This window comes from Solanum lycopersicum, chromosome 8 (assembly GCF_036512215.1).
Source record: "Solanum lycopersicum chromosome 8, SLM_r2.1".
In the NCBI taxonomy this organism is placed as follows: domain Eukaryota; kingdom Viridiplantae; phylum Streptophyta; class Magnoliopsida; order Solanales; family Solanaceae; genus Solanum; species Solanum lycopersicum.
This window is the reverse complement of record NC_090807.1, coordinates 2,557,972-2,582,477: the sequence shown is the minus strand read 5'-3', so window position 1 is coordinate 2,582,477 and position 24,506 is coordinate 2,557,972. Positions and strand designations below refer to the sequence as shown.

At 31.0% G+C, this 24,506-nt stretch overlaps 3 protein-coding genes across 3 annotated transcripts; all 3 read left to right on the top strand.

Moving 5' to 3' along the window:
- The first annotated feature begins 1,048 nt into the window (after window positions 1-1,048).
- On the top strand, window positions 1,049-3,000 carry LOC101265718 (phospholipase A1-Ibeta2, chloroplastic-like). The gene has a single exon (XM_004253336.4). It carries the CDS (start codon window positions 1,132-1,134, stop codon window positions 2,743-2,745), a length of 1,614 nt encoding a protein of 537 aa, XP_004253384.1. The 5' UTR covers window positions 1,049-1,131; the 3' UTR covers window positions 2,746-3,000.
- Window positions 3,001-6,236: 3,236 nt separating this feature from the next.
- Window positions 6,237-11,026, top strand: LOC101260416 (RGG repeats nuclear RNA binding protein A-like). The gene is made up of 8 exons (XM_069287957.1): window positions 6,237-6,684; window positions 7,798-8,125; window positions 8,276-8,344; window positions 8,446-8,578; window positions 9,108-9,266; window positions 9,363-9,410; window positions 9,970-10,173; window positions 10,811-11,026. The coding sequence occupies exons 1-7, from the start codon at window positions 6,507-6,509 to the stop codon at window positions 10,171-10,173; spliced, it is 1,119 nt and encodes a 372-aa protein (XP_069144058.1). The 5' UTR covers window positions 6,237-6,506; the 3' UTR covers window positions 10,811-11,026.
- An 855-nt stretch (window positions 11,027-11,881) lies between these two features.
- LOC101256310 (RGG repeats nuclear RNA binding protein A) lies at window positions 11,882-16,225 on the top strand. The gene is made up of 7 exons (XM_069287958.1): window positions 11,882-12,359; window positions 13,387-13,714; window positions 13,865-13,933; window positions 14,034-14,166; window positions 14,849-15,007; window positions 15,103-15,150; window positions 15,790-16,225. The coding sequence occupies exons 1-7, from the start codon at window positions 12,182-12,184 to the stop codon at window positions 15,967-15,969; spliced, it is 1,095 nt and encodes a 364-aa protein (XP_069144059.1). The 5' UTR covers window positions 11,882-12,181; the 3' UTR covers window positions 15,970-16,225.
- Window positions 16,226-24,506: the final 8,281 nt, after the last annotated feature.

The window sequence follows — 24,506 nt, the reverse complement described above, 5'->3', positions numbered from 1 at the left end:
CTTAAATATGACTTTTGTTTATTTATTTCGTAAATAAACACGTGATTCTTTTCGCAAATGAAAGATATAAATATGAAGATGATACATCTTTTTGGGGGTAATGTTTATACTAACTCAATAGATGAGTAACGCGTATTTATATATAGACTCTTAACACTTAACTAGGATTAATTAATATATATATTCATCTTATTATATACTAAATTATAGTATATTAATGTAATTTTAATATAAAAATATCATGTGAATAATTAATTTAAATATTTTTTTTAATATAAAAAATAATCTAATAGAAAAATAACAGTTGAAGTGATTGGTCGTTCAATGGGACCGATTAAGCATACTTTTCTGGATATAAATTTTTAATTTTTTAAAAATCAAAAGTCAATTAATGAACTCTAATCCAAATATACCCTCTTTCTTTTCTATAATTCCAACTAATTTTGTATATGGTACATGCGAACAAAACGTGATGGTTGAGTTGATGTAGCAGAGATATTCTTTTAAAAAATTAGGGATCGAATTGTAGTCGATCCTTTTTCAATAGGCTTTGGTTAGCAAGTATAGAATCTCAAAAGAGGATGTTAGGGGACGTTTTGATTTGGTCTGTGAGTTTGTCGTATAGGACTTGTCTTACATTTTCTATATGTATTAGCAGAGTAATTGTACAAGCGTGGATTTATTCGGTACACACATGAAAAAAAGCTTTCCCAAAAATAATAATAAATTGGAGCATGTTTACTCCATCTACCAAATTTTTAATTAAAAAGAATAATATACAAAAGCAAGGTGTTTGTTGTACCCGAAGAATAGTAATTGTAAATTTTCAAGAAAAAATAAAAATAAAAAACAAAAATCGTAATGTATAAAGACGAGTTCACATTATATGTTTTATTCAATGGATAGCTGTTACGATTTCCCAAAAAAACAACATAATATACATAATCGGGGTTTTACTCGATGCTCACCCAAAGAAAAAGATAAATGTACATTTTAGTCTTTTTTTGGTTAAATATTTTTCCTATATAATCCTACTTGATTTAATTTGAATTAAATTCATATGAGCTGATTTTTTTCTCTTCTCTCTCTAAAGATCACTTTTTTTTTCTTCACTTTCTCTCACTAAAAACAATGCTGATCGGAGCTACACTTCCGGCGACCAATCTCCATTTTTTTCAGGCGAGAAGAGCTAGCTTCAGACGCTATGGATCCCCATTAAACCCATCAGCGAATTCAGTACACACACAAACTGTAAAAACAGAGACGACAAAAAAACACCTTTCAAATCTTGAAAAGCTCTTGCAGAGTCAATCTCGAAAACCCCAATTACTCGATAATGATTCGCGGGGTGAAATTCATCCCCGCGAATCGAGGAGGAGTAATGGGTCGAAGGAAAACAGGGGAAAAAATTTGTTGGAAGGGTTGAATTTGTCAAGAATTTGGCCTGAACACAAGGTTGCTGAAGAAATGTCTCCAAGACATTTGAATAAGTTAAAAAAGCTTTTATCATCAAATAGCATTGAATACTCTCCAAGAAACAATCTTGGTAGTAGATGGAAAGAATATCATGGTTGTAAAGATTGGTTAGGTTTAATTGATCCTTTGAATGAGAATTTACGACGAGAATTGATTCGTTATGGGGAGTTTATTCAGGCAGCTTATCATTGTTTTCACTCGAATCCTGCAACTTGTAATGAATGTGATACGAGGAAAGTGGCGTTGCCTGATAAATCTTATAAGGTGACTAAGAGTCTGTATGCTACGTCCTCTATTGGATTGCCAAAATGGGTAGATGATGTAGCACCTGATCTTGGATGGATGACACAGAGGTCGAGTTGGATTGGTTATGTCGCGGTTTGTGATGATAGATCAGAGATTAAACGTATGGGACGGAGAGATATTGTCATTGCTCTTAGGGGTACTGCAACTTGTTTAGAATGGGGGGAGAATTTTCGTGACTTATTGGTTCAAATCCCAACAAAGATTGAGTCAGAGTCAGAGTCGAGTGAAGGACAAGCTAAAGTGGAATGTGGATTCTTGAGTTTGTTTCAAACAGCTGGTGTTAATGTTCCTAGTTTAGCTGAATCAGTAGTTAATGAAGTGCAAAGACTCATCGAACAATACAAAGGCGAGTCTTTAAGCATTACTGTGACCGGGCATAGTCTTGGAGCGGCTTTGGCTTTATTAGTTGCAGATGAAGTGAGTACATGTACACCAGATTCACCACCGGTGGCTGTTTTCTCCTTTGGAGGTCCTCGAGTAGGGAATAGAAGCTTTGCAGATCGTTTAAACTCAAGAAATGTTAAAGTACTACGTATCGTGAACAATCAAGATGTTATAACTAGAGTTCCAGGGATGTTTGTGAGTGAAGAACTCGACAAAAAGCTAAGAGAGTCTGGATTTGTAAGCGGGATGCTAAATGTGCTCGACAAAAGTATGCCATGGGCATACGCTCATGTCGGCACTGAGCTCAGAGTTGACACAAGAATGTCACCATTCTTGAAGCCTGATGCTGATGTTGCTTGTTGCCATGATTTGGAGGCATATTTACATTTGGTAGATGGATACATTGCATCAAATTGCCCTTTTAGAGCAAATGCCAAAAGAAGTCTAGCAAAGTTGCTAAGTGAACAAAGGTCTAATATCAAAATGCTTTATACAAGTAAAGCAAAAGGATTAAACCTAAATCTTGAAAGAGAACATAGTTTCTCTACACCTAGTTGCTTGCCTAGTCCATCTTCTTGATATTATTAATTAGCTAGAGGATGTATACTTCTTGTTTTGTACAAATAAGTAATAAGAAGTATATCTTTTCTAATTTGTAGTAATTAGTTAGTCTTTTTTTAAAAATATATATATATATATATATATATACAGGGTTCGAGTTAAAGATATTGAGTTCGGATTAAACATTGCCTACATTCATCCCGGAGAGTGGAGTCTTCTGATGTGTCTGATATGAAGGAAAACATTTTGAATAATAAGGGTTTTTCTTATTTATTTTCTCTGTCTTAATTCTTAAATGTGTTTGTCCAAGTATAAATCATCTTACTAAAAAATTTAAAAAAAATTATCACATTTTATTTTTAAAAATAACTAAAGGAAATTATGATACTATTTTGCATATGCATCTTACTTAGTAGGCGTTCAGGATATGGTATCGTGAGATGGAATCAGCGTCTGGACATGCGATTTTATGTTGATTCCATCTATGATTTCATATCATGAGATGTGATAAAATATTCTTCAAAAACCATGATATGGAATTATATGGGAATATCATACCATGCTTTGAGTTATTTTAATACAACAATTGATCCACAAGTTTATATTTTATTAAAACAACCCACATTTATATATACTAACCATTTATTTCACATGTAAATGAAATTTATAATCACATCATTACTTTTTAAAATTTATTATTCACACCGACATAAAATTTATTATTCTCACCAACATATAGTCACTTTAACTCATACTTCACGATTGTTGAGTAATAAAATCTTGAAGAGCCCGTGAAAGGTGTTCATTTTTACTCAAAAAATTGATGAAACAATTACTTAAGTGGAGAACAAATAACTTTGTAATATTTTATTATACGATTTTATGATTTTTTGTTTATTTGATAATATTTAATAAACAATTTGGCTATTTTAATAGTTTTAGAACTTACGATTCTTTTATATTTATGAAAAAATATACAACATCAAAATTTCATATCACATGTCCAAACAAAACTTCAATTTCATCTCATGATTTCATATCATGATGCCATATCATGATTTCGTATTATGATACCATATCGCATGGCCAAAAGGTGTTTGACCATGCGATATCATATCACATTATGGTGTCGTGAGATGGAATCAGCGTTTGGACATGCGATTTCACACTGATTTCATCGCATGATTCCATATTATTAGATGTAATTTCATATTCTCCAAAAAACATGATATGGAATTACATGGTGATTCCATATCATGATTGATATTTTAATACAAAAATTGATCAACAAATTTATATTTTGTTAAAACAACTGCACATTTATATCTACTAACCACTTATTTCATATGTAAATAAAATTTATAATCACATCATTAGTTTTTAAAATTGATTATTCTCACCAACATATAGTCACTTTAACTCCCACCAGCCGATTGTTAAAGTGATGTGTAGATGCGGATCATATTGACCAACAAATGACTCAAAGTGACAATGTTGATTCGTCTTCACAGTCACATGATCGAGAAATATAAGTTCAACTTGAGGAAATTATTTGTACTATGTGGGAGAATTATATTAAAAAATAGTAAACTACAATTTATGTTCAGTTTTTTTAATTAAATTAAAGCTAGATGAAACAATTACCTAAGTGGAGAACAAATACCTTTGAAATAATTTATTATGCGATCTTATAATTTTTAATTTTATAAGATTGAATAAACAACTGGGGCTATTTTAATAATTTTACAACTTAAATTTTTATGTTTATTGAAAAATATACAACACAAAAATTCCATATCACATTTCCAAACAAAACTTCAATTTCATCTTATAATTCCATATCATGTGATACCATATTGCATGGACAAACGAACCCTTAGATACGACAAGGTATCTCCCCAACCAAGTATACACAGCCGTATGGTAAAGTTTACCCACATATTATTTACTTTCACAAATATTTGTACCATAAACACTAGTCTTACTTTATATTTGAAATAATTATATATTATTTTACTATTAATAATTTTGTATCAAATTTTAAATTAGATATACCATTTTTTCAAAAATCACGTTTAATACATGTATAAAGATATTAAGATATTAGACACATTCTGAAATATCAAACATAAAGAGAAATGTTAGTGAAAGAAGAGAGACAAGTAAGAGTCTCAATACGTGTCTTTTGATACTAGATACACGTATCATTGAAATCAAATACTTTGAAATACAATACATAGACAAAAATATGAACAAATAAAAAACATATAAATCGAGATTGAATACAATCTATCGGAAATAAACTATACAAAATTTAATCTACATGCATTTATATGAGTGTAACATATATGACTGAAGTGAATATAATTACAACATAATTTTAAATACTAAAATGAAGAAATGTAATCAGGTTACAGTAAAAGATGTTGTTTGCTCATTGCTGAAACTTTACAAAGTTAGACCCAAAACAGCAACAAATCATAAAGCCCAAGAATGGTTATCTGATTACTGATTAGAGTTACGTATGTATTAGTTATATAAAGTTTAGTTATATAAATTTAGGTATGCAAAAATTTAGTTATGTGAATATTAGTTATGTATATATTGTTTAGCTATGTAAAGATTACGGTCCATGAATTATTAACTATTGAATATTGAATTTAATATAAATCAATATATATTAAATAATCCAATGATGTTAAGAAAATTGCTGCAAACACCCAGTATCTTACTCATAACATGAGTTTATATATATATATATATATATATATATATATATATATATATATGTATGTATGTATTATACAAGAATATGATGAATTTATTGGAGAGGATTTTAAAAAATGGCTAAGATTAAAAACAAGCGAGATTGAAAAAGGGAGGAGAGAGATAAACGAGAGAAGAACAAAGAGAGGAGAGAATAAATTGTAATTATATATTCGATGAATAATTATATATATGTAACAAGTATGTATATATATATATATTTTCATAATTGTACTTGTATATCTGTTGGATAACTATAAATGTGTAATTAATAGGAAAAGCTAACTTATTAAGCATTCATATAATATCACTAATTAACATTCCTTCTATATATCCAGGAAGATACACCTAAATACATATATTTAAGTTGTTAGATATCTTAAAATAAAGACACTATGGGGAAGAAGACAAACAAGATAGTTTAGAAACACACTATATACATGTATACCATGTATTTGGTGTGTTCCACATGTTTGGAATACCAGATATATACAATGAGATGGTCATAGATACATTCTAATTGATGTAGTGTATCTAGAATAAATTATACCTAATTTTAAATTCATGTATCTAAGCACATCAAAATCGGATAAATTTTGTAATATTTCAAAACTAAAAATATATCTACGTAATTAATTTCTAAGTTAGTGGATTTTTTTTGTAAATTTCTCTAACTATGTATTCAAATACAATTGTACTTGAATAAACAAAAGGCCCAAGAAATTTCAACAAACAAAGCACAGCCCGGCCCATACCCAAATATATAACCTCCCTACGCCCACCATATCTAGGGTTTTTAAGCTTTCGTTTCACTTCAGTCCTTCAATTATCAGCCGCTTTGGTTAGGTTTTCATAACACCCACAAATTTGTTTCTCTTCAAATTTACCCATAAATTCATCTTTACATGGATTTTAATCTGTAGAGTTTTCGTTGATTTCTTGAAAAAAAATCGGTTCTTTTGCATCACCCTCTCTCTATATCTGTTTAGGAACTCCGAGAAGAGTGAAAAAGAATGGCTACTTTGAACCCATTCGACCTTTTGGATGATGATGCTGAGGACCCAAGTTTGCTAGTTGCTGCTCAGCAGCTAAAGGCTCCTGTTGCATCTGGACCAGCCAAGAAGGGTCCAGTTCAGCCTGCTAAGCCTGCTGCTAAGTTGCCCTCCAAGCCGGTTCCTCCTTCACAGGCTGGTAAATATTCAATCTTTGTGATTTGGGTTGGTGTATATTCATTCATATTTCTTAATGTGTTGGGTAGATGATTTAGGTTTTATTTTATGCTTTTGATGAGAATACATTCTATTTGCATGGTGATGCTTGTATTCATATTCACTTTCAATGTCTATTCTCTTGCTGAATAATGTATTTATTGTCGTGTTGATGGTAGGTTTAGTAATGATAATGTCCTCTGTGATTGTGAGATTAAATTGTGGTTATGGGGATTTGTTTGGCTGGAAATTGTTATACGATAGTTTTCTGTTTAATGATTGTATCCTCTGTCTGATTTGTCATATCTTGTGTTGTTCAGTAGTACCTTATTTCTATAATAGGTAAGTTAACTCAATTTGTGGCTTAGGTCACAGGTTCAAGTTCCCACACCACACAAACTAAGCCCCATATTTTAGTGGAGAACGGTACTGTAGCTAGCCAATTATCCACCGAGTTTAGAAGGTTGTGATTGGTCCAAAGGTCGAGTTTAGAAGGTTGTGATTGGTCCAAAGGCTGAGTTAAGAAGGATGTGATTGGTCCAAAGGCCGATTTTAGAAGACTGTGATTGGTCCGATGGGTGGTGTCACATATGGATTTCTCAGTCATCTAAAAAAATCTCTTTGGATTTTGCTGATATTTAGAAACCTGTTGTGAATCAACTTCTAGATGACATATCGAGTTTGTCTTTAACCTATTCCCGTGTTGTACTACTTGTGTTTTCATAAATAGTACTCCCTCAAGCTAAGTTGTGCTGAGTCTTTACTTTCATAGCTGTGCCTGTGTATTAGCCCTTTAGTTCATATTAAGTTAATTACTTGGACATCTTTTATTGTTCAAAATATGTGATTGCTTAAAGCTCAAGAAAATTATTGGTACTTTTTTTCCCATGTTTGCCCTTTATTTAATGAATGTTCTTTACTAGTATACATGGGAGAATAGTTTGGGAATAATCATAATGTTAATAATGGAAATTAGCCTTTAATTTTTGTCCTTAATATTTTTCTTACGCAATGTGCCATTGCCCCAACTGTTGACTTATATGGATACTGTGATTACTTTTTCCCATCACTTATTTGTGTCACCCTTCTTGTACAGTGAGGGAAGCCAGGAGTGATGGCCAGAGAGGAGGAGGCCGCGGGGGTCCACGTGGAGGGGGCCGTGGTCGTGGACGTGGACGTGGGTTTAACCAAGACTTTGCTGCTGATGAGAATGCTTTTGGCAGCAATAATGGATTCTCTGGGAGGTACAGTGCTCCAGAAAATGGAGAATCAGGAAAGGTCTCTGAAAGGAGAGGTGGATACGGTGGATCTCGTGGGGGCTTCTACGGAGGTCGTCGTGGTGGTTTCAATAATGGTGATGCTGCTGATGGAGAAATTGAACGCCCAAGGAGAGTGTTTGATCGACGAAGTGGCACTGGCCGTGGGTAAGTGATTTTGCTATTTATTGAATTCATACAAGTGCTTTTCACTAATCCCTTTGTTAGGTTTTTCAGTAACTCTAAGTTGTGCTTATTGTGGTAGCCTTTTTTTCTTGTGCACATGTGTGTATCTTATTGTTCTGTTCTATTCTATAGGAATGAGTATATTAAACGGGAGGGCTCTGGTCGTGGGAATTGGGGAACTACTGCAGATGATATTGCACTGTGAGATCATCATCTCTATTTTTTGTTTCCTTATTTTCATTGGCTTTACCTATTAAATTTTTTGTAGTAGCATAATGTTGATTTTTTTAATCCAAATTCAGGGAGACTGAAGTACCTGTTGTTGATGGTGAGAAGATTGTTGAGGCTGAGAAACAAACTGGGCAGGAAGATGCTGGAGATGACAACAAGGATTCTACTGCTGCTGAGCTAGAAGAGAAGGAACCTGAGGAGAAGGTAACTGACATTTTCTGGTGAAGACCATTATTTCCTCTGTCTGCTTACATGCCCTTATTCTATTGTTGCCAATTGATATCTTTGTTGGCACTATCATTTTCTTAAGTGGGGTGCTATTGGGGGGAAGGGAGAGAAACGGGGTGCAAATTCAATATTGAGTTCTTGGACCGTCTCCTTGTCGATTAAATCAGTCTGGACAAGGAATAATCTCAGCTCAGTTATCCATATTCCAGTGCAATCTAACTTGTCGAAACCAGTAATGTATTTTATTTATTGTTGGTAAGTTCTTCAATGTTTTTCCCAGTATTTCCTATGGTAGTTTCATACCCATTCCAAAAAAAAAAACCACTTGCTGCTATTGTTTTTTTCATTTACTACTCACTGTTTCTTTGTGGATTACCTTTCTTGTAGAGGTTTGACTTACAATGTTGTAGCTAGTGTTATTTGCTTGATTCCAGTTGTTATTTTTCATATGTATCTATGGTCACTGTTCAGAACTTCTAATTTTTCATCTCTGCTTATGTTGTAGGAGATGACCCTCGAGGAGTATGAGAAGGTAATGGAGGAGAAGAGGAAGGCTTTGGTGGCTCTAAAGCAGGAGGAAAGAAAGGTTAATTTGGACAAAGAACTTCAATCCATGCAACTTCTCTCAAACAAGAAGAATGATGATGAGATCTTCATCAAATTGGTGAGTTATTTTAGTGCTTGCTGCTTTTGAGTGCTCTAATTGGAACTTGATTGTGTCGTAGGCTGCTATATTCATCATGCTTGTATGTCTGGGCAGGGTGCTGAAAAAGATAAGAAAAAGGAGGCAGTGGAAAAAGCCAAAAAGGTACTTGGGCTTCTTCTTTTTATCTTGCTATGTGGTATTGTTGCATCATTTTTAATCTGTTCCTTGGGATTCCATTCCGTTCCATAAACTCTTTATCTATCAAAAAATTATGTACCTAGCGGCTAGCAGGGTGTTTGCTTAAGGGGAGAGCAATACATCCTGCAGCGCCCCACAAGTGCAAGCCCCTCCCAACTGAAAAAAAATTAAGTGTTTCTTGTACCTCCAGAATCACGTAAAATAAGTCAATGGTATTTTTAGACAGAAAGATCAATCTCCACTCATTCTTCACCAGCTGCAAAGAAACCATTCTCATCCCTTTATTGTATTTTTGATGAAAAATGGAATGAGGGATTACAAATTTGTAGGTGTCATTATTCGAATTTTCCCCAACATCCGTGTGCATTCATGTGATATCAGTATATTATAGTACACTTACATAGGGGACCCAATCTAGTACATAATACTCTAAAATTGAAGACATTGATCCAGAAATGTTTCGTGTTCAATATATTTAATTACTGTTTTAGTTGTGAGGCTTGATACATTCAGTTTCTTGCAGGCCCAAAGCATAAATGAGTTTCTAAAGCCTGCTGAGGGTGAAAGTTACTACCGCCCTGGTGGCCGTGGTAGGGGCCGCGGCCGCGGAAGAGGTAATGGTGGTGGATATGGTGGAATCAGCAGTGTTTCAGCCCCATCCATTGAAGATGTTGGTCAATTCCCCTCCTTGGCTGTCAAGAAAGGGAGGCAGTCCTGCATGGATTAGGTAAAAAAGGAAGCAACTTTTGTAGTTTGATCTGTCTTTTTCCGTCATTTATGATATTTGGGCTTTGATGATAACATAACGTGTCCTGGAACCCTTTTGGATTTCCTGTATTAGATTTTTTGGGGTAACATCATAATTTTCGTTTAGCGTGTAAATTTAGACGGTTCCTGAAAACGCTGGTTTGCTAATCCTTTTAGTACATTTACAAAAAAACCCTTTTCCTCCATATTTTGGTGCTAGACTTGAGTCTTATAATTTCCTTATTAAATCAGTTTTGGTTGAAATTTATTAGCAACAATTATGTTTATATTCTTAAATAACGACGTCTAACTCTTTGCCCTGGGGAAACAATCTCTCTACCTTCAGAAGGAAGGGGTAAGGTCTTTGTATGCGCTGCCCTTCTCTTACCTCAATTATGAGATTTACTGTTTATGTTGTTTTACGTCTTAACTCATTGTACGATAGTTGTTAAGAATCTCACAATAGATCCTTGCTTATATCTTGAAATTGATACGAGTTTAGTTATTTTCCGTTAGGTCGACTCTTCATCGACAAAACTATTGTCTTAGATTGTGTAAACCTGTTTTTCTGAAAATTTTAGACTTCCCTTTACCTGATTTTTCTTTATCCTGTGTAGGATTATGTTGATCAGCCTGGGCTAAAAGTTGGATGCCAGTTTTGTAACATTTTTGGTTATTTTTTTTTTCTTTCTGATTTCAGTCATTGTTGAACATGGTGTAATATCATCATCTTATGAGAACTTGAAGAGTAGATGATATATTATGTTACAAGAATGATTCACTTAATATTATCTGGTAACAATTTCAATATTATATATATCTTGTCTTCTTTATTTTGTGTGTATTTTGCAAGTCTTGTCATGCTGTATTTCTAAAGAAAGGTGCGTGTTTGGTTTTGTGATCTCTTTTATTATAGAGTTATAAACTTTTTCCTACGCGATCGAGTATTAACTATGATACTAAAAATTGTGCTTCTGTTATTAAATAATCCATTCATGTCAAAAAAATTACGCCAAACATCTAGTGTGGGTATATATATATGATTTTGAAAAAATAGTTAAGCTTAAAAACAAGCGAGATTGAAAAAGGAAGGAGAGAGATAAGAGAAGAACAAATAGAGGAGAGAACGAATTGTAATTAAATATATATATATATATATCTATATATATTTATAATTGTAATTATATATATATAATTGTATTTGTATATCGGTTGGATAACTATAAATATGTAATTAGTAGGAAAAGCTAACTTATTAAACATTCATATAATATCACTAATTAATATTCCTTCTATATATCCAGGAAGATACACCTAAATACATATATTTAAGTTGTTAGATATCCTAAAATAAAGAAAGACAACACGATGGGGAAGAAGATAAACAAGATAGTTTATAAACACACTAAATATATGTATATGTATGTATTTTGGTGTGTTCCACATGTTTGGAATACCAGATTATACAATGAGATGATCATAGATATATTAATCCACTTTTGATACAGTGTATCTAGAATAAATTATATCTAATTTTAAATTCATGCATCTTAGCGCATCAAAATCTGATAAATTTCATAATATTTCGAAATCAAAATATATCTACCTAATTAATTTCTAAATTAGTGGAATTTTTGTAAATTTGTCTAACTAAGTATTCAAATACAATTGTACTTGGATAAACAAAAGGCCCAAGAAATTTCAACAAACAAAGCACAGCCCGGCCCATACCCAAATATATAACCTCCCTACGCCCACCATATCTAGGGTTTTTAAGCTTTCGTTTCACTTCAGTCCTTCAATTATCAGCCGCTTTGGTTAGGTTTTCATAACACCCACAAATTTGTTTCTCTTCAAATTTACCCATAAATTCATCTTTACATGGATTTTAATCTGTAGAGTTTTCGTTGATTTCTTGAAAAAAAATCGGTTCTTTGCATCACCCTCTCTCTATATCTGTTTAGGAACTCCGAGAAGAGTGAAAAAGAATGGCTACTTTGAACCCATTCGACCTTTTGGATGATGATGCTGAGGACCCAAGTTTGCTAGTTGCTGCTCAGCAGCTAAAGGCTCCTGTTGCATCTGCACCAGCCAAGAAGGGTCCAGTTCAGCCTGCTAAGCCTGCTGCTAAGTTGCCCTCCAAGCCGGTTCCTCCTTCACAGGCTGGTAAATATTCAATCTTTGTGATTTGGGTTTGGTGAATATTCATTCATATTTCTTAATGTGTTGGGTAGATGATTTAGGTTTTATTTTATGCTTTTGATGAGAATACATTCTATTTGCATGGTGATGCTTGTATTCATATTCACTTTCAATGTCTATTCTCTTGCTGAATAATGTATTTATTGTCGTGTTGATGGTAGGTTTAGTAATGATAATGTCCTCTGTGATTGTGAGATTAAATTGTGGTTATGGGGATTTGATTGGCTGGAAAATGTGATACGTCAGTTTTCTGTTTAATGATTGTATCCTTTGTCTGATGTGTCATATCTTGTGTTGTTCAGTTGGACCTTATTTCTATAATAGGGAAGTTAGCTCAATTTGTGGCTTAGGGCGCAGGTTCAAGTTCCCACACCACACAAACTAAGCCCCGTATTTTAGTGGAGAACGGTATTGTGGCTAGCCAATTAAGGCTGTGATTGGTCCAAAGGCCGATTTTAGAAGGCTGTGATTGGTCCAAAGGGTGGTGTCACATATGGATTTCTCAGTCATCTAAAAAACTCTTTGGATTTTGCTGGTATTTAGTTTTAACCTGTTGTGAATCAACTTAATCGACTTTGTCTTTACCCTATTCCCGTGTTGTACTACATATGTTTTCTTAAATAGTGCTCCCTCAAGCTAAGTTGTGCCGAGTCTTTACTTTTGTAGATGCGCCTGTGTATTAGCCCTTTAGTTCATATTAAGTGAATTACTTGGACTTATTTCATTGTTCAAAATATGTGATTGCTTAAAGTTCAAGAAAATTATTGGTACTTTTGTTTCCATGTTTGCCCTTTATTTAATGGATGTTCTTTACTAGTATACATGGGAGAATAGTTTGGGAATAATCATAATGTTAATAATGGAAATTAGCCTTTAATATTTTGTCCTTAATATTTTTCTTACGCAATGTGCCATTGCCCCAACTATTGACTTATATGGACACTGTGATTACTTTTTCCCATCACTTATTTGTGTCATCCTTCTTGTACAGTGAGGGAAGCCAGGAGTGATGGCCAGAGAGGAGGAGGCCGCGGGGGTCCACGTGGAGGGGGCCGTGGTCGTGGACGTGGACGTGGGTTTAACCAAGACTTTGCTGCTGATGAGAATGCTTTTGGCAGCAATAATGGATTCTCTGGGAGGTACAGTGCTCCAGAAAATGGAGAATCAGGAAAGGTCTCTGAAAGGAGAGGTGGATACGGTGGATCTCGTGGGGGCTTTTATGGAGGTCGTCGTGGTGGTTTCAATAATGGGGATGCTGCAGATGGAGAAATTGAACGCCCAAGGAAAGTGTTCGATCGACGAAGTGGCACTGGCCGTGGGTAAGTGATTTTGCTATTTATTGAATGCATACAAGTACGTTTCACTATTCCCTTTGTTATGTTTTTCAGTAACTCTAAGGTGTGCTTATTGTGGTAGCCTTTTTTTCTTGAGCACATGTGTGTATCTTATTGTTCTTTTCTGTTCTATAGGAATGAGTATATTAAACGGGAGGGCTCTGGTCGTGGGAATTGGGGAACTACTGCAGATGATATTGCACCGTGAGATTATCATCTCTATTTTTTGTTTCCTTACTTTCATTGGCTTTACCTATTAAATTTTTTCTAGTAGCGTAATGTTGATTTTTTAATCCAAATTTAGGGAGACTGAAGTACCTGTTGTTGATGGTGAGAAGATTGTCGAGGCTGAGAAACAAACTGGGCAGGAAGATGCTGGAGATAACAACAAGGATTCTACTGCTGCTGAGCCAGAAGAGAAGGAACCTGAGGAGAAGGTAACTGACGTTTTCTGGTGAAGACCATTATTTGCTTTGTCTGCTTACATGCCCTTATCTATTGTTGCCAATTGACATCTTTGTTGGCACTATCATTTTCTTAAGTGGGGTGCTATTGGGGGGAAGGAAGGGAGAGAAATGAGGTGCAAATTCAATATTGAATTTTTGGACCGTCTCCTTGTCGATTAAATTAGTCTGGGCAAGGAATAATATTGGCTCAGTTACTTATCCATATTCCAGTGCAATCTAACTTGTCGAAACCAGTAATTTATTTTATTTATTGTTGGTAAGTTCTTCAATTTTTTTCCCAGTGTTTCCTATGGTAGTTTCATACCCCTTCCAATGTAGACAAGGAACTAACAATTAAGCATGGACTGAAAAATAAAACAACCACTTGCTACTATTGTTTTTTTCATTTACTACTCACCGTTTCTTTTTAAATTAGCATTATGCTGTTATAAATGTTTCCTGTCACAGATATTTCTATGAACTTAAACTAATTTTTTCTGGTAGACTAGGTGCTTCTTTACTTTGATTAGTATTTGTGGATTACTTTTCTTGTAGAGGTTTGACTTACAATGTTGTAGCTAGTGTTATTTGCATGATTCCAGTTGTTATTTTTCATATGTATCTATTGTCACTGTTCAGAACTATTAATTTTTCATCTCTGCTTATGTTGTAGGAGATGACCCTCGAGGAGTATGAGAAGGTAATGGAGGAGAAGAGGAAGGCTTTGGTGGCTCTAAAGCAGGAGGAAAGAAAGGTTAATTTGGACAAAGAACTTCAATCTATGCAACTTCTCTCAAACAAGAAGAATGATGATGAGATTTTCATCAAATTGGTGAGTTATTTTAGTGCTTGCTGCTTTTGATTGCTCTATTTGGAACTCGATTGTGTCGTAGGCTGCTAATTCATCATGCTTGTATGTCTTGGCAGGGTGCTGAGAAAGATAAGAAAAAGGAGGCAGTGGAAAAAGCCAAAAAGGTACTTGGGCTTCTTCTTTTTAACTTGCTATGTGGTATTGTTGCATCATTTTTAATCTGTTCCTTGGGATTCCATTCCGTTCCATAAACTCTTATCTATCGAAAAATTATGTACCTAGCGGCTAGCAGGGTGTTTGCTTAAGGGGAGAGCAATACATCCTGCAGCGCCCCACAAGTGCAAGCCCCTCCCAACTGAAAAAAGAAGTGTTATTTTGTACCTCCAGAATCACGTAAAATAAGTCAATGGTATTTTTAAACAGAGATCAATCTCCACTCATTCTTCACCAGATGCAAAGAAACCATTCTCATCCCTTTATTGTATTTTCGATGAAAAATGGTTTGAGGGATTAAAAATTTGTAGGTGTCATTATTCGAATTTTCCCAACATGCGTGTTTGTGCATTCATGTGATATCAGTATATTATAGTTTATGGTTTCACCACAGAATATCATTATAACTTTAAGATCATTGCATTCTGTTTTTTTCACAAAGATGAACTGTGAAAATTTTCATTTATTAGGGTACTCAATCTTAGTACATGATGTACTGACGACAAGACATTGATACACAAACGGTTTGAGTGAATAGATTGTGTAACTTTTTCAATTGTGTGTTGCTTGATACATTCAATTTCTTACAGACTCAAACCATAAACGAGTTTCTGAAGCCTGCTGAGGGAGAAAATTACTACCGCTCTGGTGGGCGTGGTAGGGGCCGTGGCCGTGGAAGAGGTTATGGCGGTGGATATGTTGGAAACAACAGCGTTTCAGCCCCATCCATCGAAGATGTTGGCCAATTCCCCTCCTTGGCTGCCAAGTAAGGGATCAAATCCTGTATGGATTTTAGTTAAAAGAGGAGCAACTCTTGTCATCCGAGCCGTCTTCCTTTTTCCCATCATTTATGATACTTGGCTTTTGATGATAACAGCGTATTTGCCGGAACCTTTGGGCACTCCTTTGTTAGATTTTGCTTTGAGAACTTCTATAATTGTTCTTTAGAGTGTAAAATTTAGATGTTTACTTATCAAATCAGTTTTGGTTGGAGTTTATTTGAAAACAATCATGTTTCTTTTTCAATTATGAGTCTTGACTAATTGTCGACTGGAAACAGTCTCTCTACCTTTACATGATATTTGTAAGATTTACAACCTTTACAAACCCTACTTGTGTGGTTCATGGAGTATTTATATTACTTCATTAAGTTGGATGAAACAGTTTTGTGAAAGGCGATTGCGTCGTCGCCAATTGCAAGATGCGATGTGACCTTTCATTGCCTTTTAGCTTTGTGGCAAAGCGATCTTCAAAAGGTGATGCCATGATGGCGAGAAAGACTATAAAGGTGTCGCCTTTTGTATTTTTTTCAAAAAAAAAATTGACTGTTTAAAAAGTTGCATGGAAATTTAAGAATTTTCGGCTAGACTCCTCCGGCAACTAGCTAGGCTTTTTCGGTGACTCGAAAGTCAAATCAATACGTATTTCTTCTTTTATTCTTCAAAGCTGAGTACTTCTATCTTTGTTTTGATTTTTTTTTTCTTCATTCAAGTTCTAGACTTTTAGTATATCTACTTTTAGTTTTTGAATTGAAAAAATTACATATTAAATGGTGTCACACTTTATAAAGACGAGCGACTCGCCATAAGGCGAGGTATGTCCTTGTCGCCTTTCGTCGTTCAAAACACACGAGAATGGCTCATACACTAGTATCATATTTTCTGGTAACAAATATAAGAAAAAATATTTGGTCCTTTCCTTTTTAATACTCTATCTTTGCTACTAATGGTATGATTGATATTAAAGAGGAATCAACAACACAATGATTCTATCTTATTCCGTGTATCCCATAACCTTCTATTTAAGATCATGTTCTCTGTAAGTTACGTTACGTATGATTGTTTTTCTTTTACACTTTTTCAGCGGTGATTATATCCATAGTCAACCTCCGAACTGGAATATCTATATATCTCCTTTACACATGTCCAAATCTTTTTTCCTTCATAAGATAAAAATAAAAGTTATATACATATCCTCTTCAGATCTCACTTACGAGATTACATTGATTATATTATTATTATAAAATATTAAATTGCACGAATAATGATAAAGACTTTTAACACTAAACCACCTAAGATTAATTTTACTTGTCATGCCAAGTTGAGAACATCAATTTCATACACAGTTGGGGTGACTATATAGTAGTAATAATGTTTTTCATGGTTCGGTCCAGGCAATAGCAATAAAATAAAAATTTTATTTAACCAAACTTTATTTTTTTAGAAAACCAAATATTATCATGTCCAAGTTCATAAATATTTGTAGTTTTGACAAAAATTGATTAAATAAAGACAGTATTCAAGATTTGGAATTCATAAACTTTGATGATTCGTCATAAATTTTGCAATTAATTTTGATTTTACTGGATTTGCAATTCACTATATGTATATATTTAGTGGTTTCACTACGTATACGAAGATTGAATCAATTCTGAACTCGTACTATATATTGTGCATCCACCTTTTATCTTAAATTTTTTGTTCTTTAGAAAAGTGTCAACGCGTGTTAATAAGTAAGATGTTTAAGAGAGATAAATAGTACTTCTTTCGTTCACTTTTACTTGTCTATTATATTAAAATATATTTTTAATTTTACATCTCCACAATATTGGAAGTACATTATCACTTTTATTTATTATTTGAGCATATAAAACAATATATATTTTTCATGTTTTACCTTAAACATTAATTATTTATTTTCCAAATCATTTATCAAGTTTCGAGACTAAATATCAATTAATATATGTTGTGATAAAATATTTATATCAACTATTATTTTTTTAAAGAAAAAGTAAATTCCAAATTAAAATGAAAATAAAATAGGCTTAAGACCAATATTTTACATTTAATGCCATAAATAAGTTTTCCTCTCAAGTTGAGTAGCAACCACTCTTTATATTGATATGTATGTCCATAAATATGTATGGTTGGGACTCGGATCGTTTGGTTTGGAGTAAGTTATTTCGAAATAATTTATTTTGTGATAAATTAATTTATAATATATGTGAGATAATTTATTTCATTACAAAAACTAAAATAATGAGATAAATAATCTAAGGACTATCTAATACTTCTAACCAAATATGAGATAAAATAATTCTACATTTTATCATGTGATTATTATATTTTATAGGCATAATACATATATTGAACACTAAACTTGACTTCAATAGTAGAATATTCTATATTCTATTATTAATCTTTAATTTGATTGAAAAAGATATTATTAATCTTTTATTTGATTAAAAAACTATTATTATCTTCAGAAAATTTAAAGTTTATAAGTTCTTGTTGTTTCTCGTTTTGTAACTTCTATAATTAAGTTTGCAATTTATTTATTATATATATATATATATATATATATATATATATATATATATATATATATATAAAAACACATTTATATATATAAACACATTTTTTTGGGTCTAAGCGAGAGATACAAAGTTCAATCGAACTCGTATCATATATTAGATTTAAAAATTAAAAAAAAAACATTTTCAGAACTCTCATCCAATTTCAAATTATATATTATTTTATTTTGCAAAACATTAATTTTTAAAAAGTACTTCAATTTCAATTTTTCACCCCACCCCCAATCAGCCCCTTACCATCCCTACCCCTCCAAAAAAAAAAAATTCAATTTGTTTTTAAAAAATATTTTTAATTTCAAATTATTATTTTCACCCCAGCCTCTCCCCTCCCCGATCATCCCCCCTCCCCCAACACTCCCACCCAAAAAAAAATTAATTTTATTTTTAAAAAATATTTTCAACTTCAATTTTTTATTTTTCATGCCGACATCCCCCCCTACCATCACCCCCACCCAAAAAAAGAAATTGTTTTTAAAAATTATTTTCTATTCTAATAAATAAAAAATATTTCTTAAAAACATTATTCATTCATAAATCAAATACTAAAAATCATTAACGAAAAATATTTTCTACTCACAAATCAAAAATAAAAAAAATAAGTCAAAAATCTACTTGTTTTCTAGAAAAACCATTTTCCTAAAGTAGCATCAAGCTTCGCTTGGAAACCGACAAATTTCTAGTTTCCAAATAAGTGTTACCCTTTCTTTAGAGTCTGATAGGTCAATTAAGTTGCCTAAACCAAAAACACCCTTATTAAGTATTATTTTTAAAATCTAAAAAATCTCTCATTATCACATTATTGATGATGAAAAACACTTTCTCTACTCTAATTTAATTCTTTTTAATATAGTGAAAATTTTGACCCCAAAATATGATGTGTCTGTTTAGCACATGTTAATTGAGAGAGATATAAATATTGTTTGGCAAAAGTAGTAAAATATTTATTGCTATTAAATATGTGTACACTTTTGAAAGGACACATAATATTATGGGTTGAGCTAGAAGATAATTTATAGACTCACCTATTTTCAAACCTAAATTATATATTTGTATAGTAAAATTCATTAAATATATGTAATTTAAAATTTAGTTATTAGTATTGGAATTTATTTTTTTAAAATTTAAATTTTTAAATGTGTTTTTGGATAATATAAATTAGAAGTGTCTTTTTAAGGAGGCACGAAATATTTAAAGGACAGGATGAAGGAATGACAAAACTAACTCATAAAAATATGATCTCGCTAAAATGTCTAACACATTTTTATATTAAAAATAATTTAACTTTAGTCATGCCTCTTTTAGAAACATCTCTACTTCCACGAAATAGTAATAAAAATCAACATGTATTCAATCAGACTCCACTTGTGAGATTTCATTGAATATGTTGTATTTGTAATGATTTAACTTTAAAATATCAATTTTATCCTTAATAAGATGACTTGTAAACAAACAAATATTTATGATTTATTTTAGATTATAAATTTTTTTTTTCTTATATCAATCAAATGACCTTATAAATTGATGCAAGAGGAAGTATTTATTAACTCAACACATTTCGATTCATTCAAATTAAGCTTTACTCGTTCATTTTGACTCGTTCAAAATCATTCAAATTATTGGTTTTATGACTTTCTTTTTTATATATGGGAAATTCAAAATCTACATGTTCCATTTTATTTGATGAACAATTAATGTTGTCACCTACATCTTCATGAACATTAAATATTTCACAGCTAAGTTCAACATTCACCTGTTTCCAACTAACAACTAAATTAATTATACATTTTAATATTTTCGATCTTTAATTAATTGTCCATTTTTTTTTAATTATTTATTCATTTTAACAAATTAAAAAAGGACACGATACTTTACCTACTATATTTTCAATTAATTACTTTAAAAACATAACATTTTTTAAAAAATTTAATTTTTTAATTTATTCAGCTCATAATCAATAAAGGTAAAATGATAAATTTACTATGTCAATAATTGTTTTCTTAATAAATATTTCTAATTTTCAAAATAAACATGTAATTAAGGTTAGAGAAAAATAAAGATGTGTGTTGGACCCTCTTAGTACCAAGAATGGTGGGTTTTAAATAGCATTAAGTCAATCAAAGCTGACCCTGATAGGTCGTTTAATTGGCGAATAAGTTATATTTTCAATATAAAAATAACATATTGATGTGATATAAATAATTTTGAAATTACTAATCACGTAAACAAAAATTTAACCAAATTAAGTGAATGATCTTAACAATTATTTTAAAAATAATCCTGATAATTCAAAGCGAAGTTAAAAATCGTCTTTCTTTACTAAGAAAAAAGAAAGAAGAAGAAGCACATATTAGGAAATTATTTGGTTGATATACTATATATATAAGTAGATCAAAGGTTGAATAATTTATATAGAAAAGGATTGAATTTATCCTTTTATTATTCGAGTAAGGTTAATTGAACTAAAATAATATACACTTTGAATTAAAATTACTATATTAATTGAACATATACTTTACATACTAGCTCCATTTGCTTGTACAATTCATATTTTTGAAATAATCATGCATAATGCAATATAAAGATCCATAAAATAGATGTACTATACAGTACTATTTTCGTCTCATATTATAAGTCAATTTTTTTTAAAAAAATAATTGAATCACAATATATGTTATTTTATAAAATAACAAATTTTGCTTATTATAATCTTATTGATTAATTAATTAACTTTGAAAATATATTTACTTTGACTAACAATGAAAATCTACAGCAAATTAATTTCATTGTGAGAGTAATTCGTTTATTAATTAACTACTTTCTTTATTCATTACTTATTTTTATAAAATACGATTTTGAAAAAACATATCAACAAATAAATTGAAAATAATCTTGAAAGTTGAAGCTTTAACAAATTTTATCAAGCAAGATGACATCAAATGATTTGTCGAACTAGTAGGAAAATTGAGGTGGGAAAAACTTTTGAATTTTTAAAATTTTTTTTTGGATCAATTGGTGAAAAAACTTGGCTTCAAAAAGTAAATTTAAATAGTCATCCAAATGTATTTATATTTTTGAAATCTATCCTTTCATCATTTATTACAAAGTTGTCATAAACAAATATTAAATAAGAGCATAGGGTAAAATTATCTTATTTCTTAATGCAAGTGCAAATCAAAAAGATAATTTATAATATGGGACGGAGGGAGTACTATTTATGTCACTTTTAATTATTATAGTTTCTTTTTTTTTGAGTCAAACGATGATAATTTACAAATATTTTATAATATATTTTTTCATAGTATAGATATAAAATAAATAAAAATAAACAAAAGAAGTACTAAATTATATCAAAGAAACATTGTATTAAATGTTACAAAGTGCTCAATTTATGAAGAGACAACTACAATAACTAATGTTGTATAATTATTGCGAGGCGTTCGCAAAACAATAGTTGTATATTTATTTTTATTTTTTTAAAAAATATGAGTTTTAATTAACTATGTATAATAAGTTATTTGAAATAAGATGATTTTATTTTTTATTATCTTTTTGGTTTAAAAATATTTCCATCATAATGTTTTTACCTAACATATCCCCCAACTAACTAAATAACTAAAAATATTTTTCTAACAATTATTTTAAAAAAAGTATAATTTTTTTAGCTTTCGAAAAAAAGAAATAAAAGCTTAGGGTGCATTTGAACATGCAATTACATATATGTTTTGAAAAAATGATTTGAAATGCGTTTCGAAATAATGATTTCATATTTCAAACTTTTGGAAAAAGCTAATTTAGATTATAATTGTGATTTTAATTTCTTAAAATAATATTTAATTTGACTTACAAGTTTATATTATTGTATAAAAATACTTAATTTTTGCAATAAAAAAGTCATATTTGGTGAGAAAAAATTGTCTGTATCATTTAAACATACTATATTAAGGAATAACTATTGTTACCTAGAGATCTACATAAAATTATGTTTTTTAAAAATTTGTAAAAATAAATATTTAATTATAAAAAGGCACATAGAGAATTGTAATTTAACAATAGGGTGTTTTAGAATAGTTTGATATCTTGTTTATGAAGCACGATTCGCTCATTTATTAAGAGTGTATAATAATTAAAGAAATTTTGATAATTTTTACAACTTTAAACTTTTATTTTTGTGAAAAAATACAATCTAAAAATAATTTAAATTACATCCTAACACAATCTCAACTTTAAATCATAATTTCATTTAACACATGTTAAAAAAAAACTTGACCTAATTAACAAGCTACAAATATTATTACTACAATTATCTTTTGAGTAATTTAATTATATAAATAAATAATTTTACACTATTGCAACTTAGAATCCATTAAGTTGTTAAATAAATTATAACAAAACAAACAAAAAAAAAAATGTATTCGATTTTTAATTTATTTTCACATCTTCATGGTGAGTTTTATATTCAAAGTGGTGTGTCAAAATTATTATCTTATTTTTTTCTCCATAATAATTATTTTGTTTTACTTTTCCAGCACAACTTCTTAAATGATGTTAATTGTTAGGTACGAGAAAATAATTAATATATTTGTTCAAAATCTTTTGGATGATTCAATTTATGACAAAAAAAAAAAAAACAGGTTACCTACATTATTATCATTCACATTAATTTTATTTTATTTCTCTGTGTCTTTTCCCCATTCTTAAGAAAAAAAAATGAAAATTGTCCATTTATTAATTAATGATATTAGGTTAAGATAATTTACAAATTTCACACGTGTTAACACTTAAAACCATCATCTTTAAAAGTATTTTACTAATAATGATGTGTATTTTATATAAATTACTTATAAAAAATTTCATAACTTCATTTTTTTAAAAAAATTTAAAATTCATAAACTTTAAATTTCAATTTCCGCTTCAAAAATCAACGAACTCTCGTAAAACAGCAACGACATTATGCAAAGCTCAGACTCTTTTTACTTAAATAAAATTATTTACGCATATTAAATATTTTAAAATATATTTTAAATGCCAAATTTACATCAAAATCGACCCATAACTATAATGGTGAGTGGTGACTCTACCTGAGTTAAAATTTAACCAACTGTATTAACTATTTTTGGGTTACACAAAATATTAATATTAGATTAAAGAAAAACTATTTTTCTAAAAAAGTATCATACCTCATGTATATATTGAGCGTAGCACGAAAATTCACCACAAATAGAATGGAGATATTTTTTTTTAATTAATGATAAGCTTTTCCCTAGCTAGTATATCATCTTGTCTTATCACCATAAATATAGACGAAGGCAGGATAATGTGAAATTAGGTCTTACGTCTAACTAATTAATTATTAATGTGGACTTTTGTTATTCTTTAACATCTCACTTTACGCTTAGATTAACCACCGATGTGGAATTTTTGTCATTCTTTAACACTCCATCTCACGCTCAATCTTAGCATCTGGTGCGTGGACACTTTTGAACATCGGGTGAGTGAATCCTGCTATGATACCATGTGAAATTAGGTCAATTTTGAACATCGGGTGAGATGGGTCCTGCTATGATACCACGTGAAATTAGGTCTTACGCCTAACTCACACCTCAAAAGCTAGTTCAAAGGAAGAAGAATTGTTCAAGCCTTGTAAGGAGTCTACCCATCTCATTAACCACAGATGTGGAATTTTTGTCATTCTTTAACAGATAATCATTCATAATTAGAGGCTTCAAATTTGAGTATAAAATTTTATTATATCTAGCGTAAATTTGTAATCAAATAGATTTCAATACGAATATCAGATGATATCATATGTATATGGAAAACCAAAAAAAAGAAAAAAGAAAAAGAGAAAGGCAAGATAATCATTTATTTAGTGTGTCTCAATTTATGTGACACAATTTTTTTTATTTCATTAAAAAGAATATCACTTTTTTTTAA

Bases quoted from the DNA above. Each gene is read 5' to 3' on its own strand.
- LOC101256310 (XM_069287958.1), top strand. From the start codon at position 12,182: ATGGCTACTTTGAACCCATTCGACCTTTTGGATGATGATGCTGAGGAC. The intron at 13,715-13,864 runs GTAAGTGATTTT...TCTGTTCTATAG, and splicing joins CGAAGTGGCACTGGCCGTGG to GAATGAGTATATTAAACGGG. The intron at 15,008-15,102 runs GTGAGTTATTTT...ATGTCTTGGCAG, and splicing joins ATGAGATTTTCATCAAATTG to GGTGCTGAGAAAGATAAGAA.
- LOC101260416 (XM_069287957.1), top strand. From the start codon at position 6,507: ATGGCTACTTTGAACCCATTCGACCTTTTGGATGATGATGCTGAGGAC. The intron at 8,126-8,275 runs GTAAGTGATTTT...TCTATTCTATAG, and splicing joins CGAAGTGGCACTGGCCGTGG to GAATGAGTATATTAAACGGG. The intron at 9,411-9,969 runs GTACTTGGGCTT...AGTTTCTTGCAG, and splicing joins CAGTGGAAAAAGCCAAAAAG to GCCCAAAGCATAAATGAGTT.
- LOC101265718 (XM_004253336.4), top strand. From the start codon at position 1,132: ATGCTGATCGGAGCTACACTTCCGGCGACCAATCTCCATTTTTTTCAG.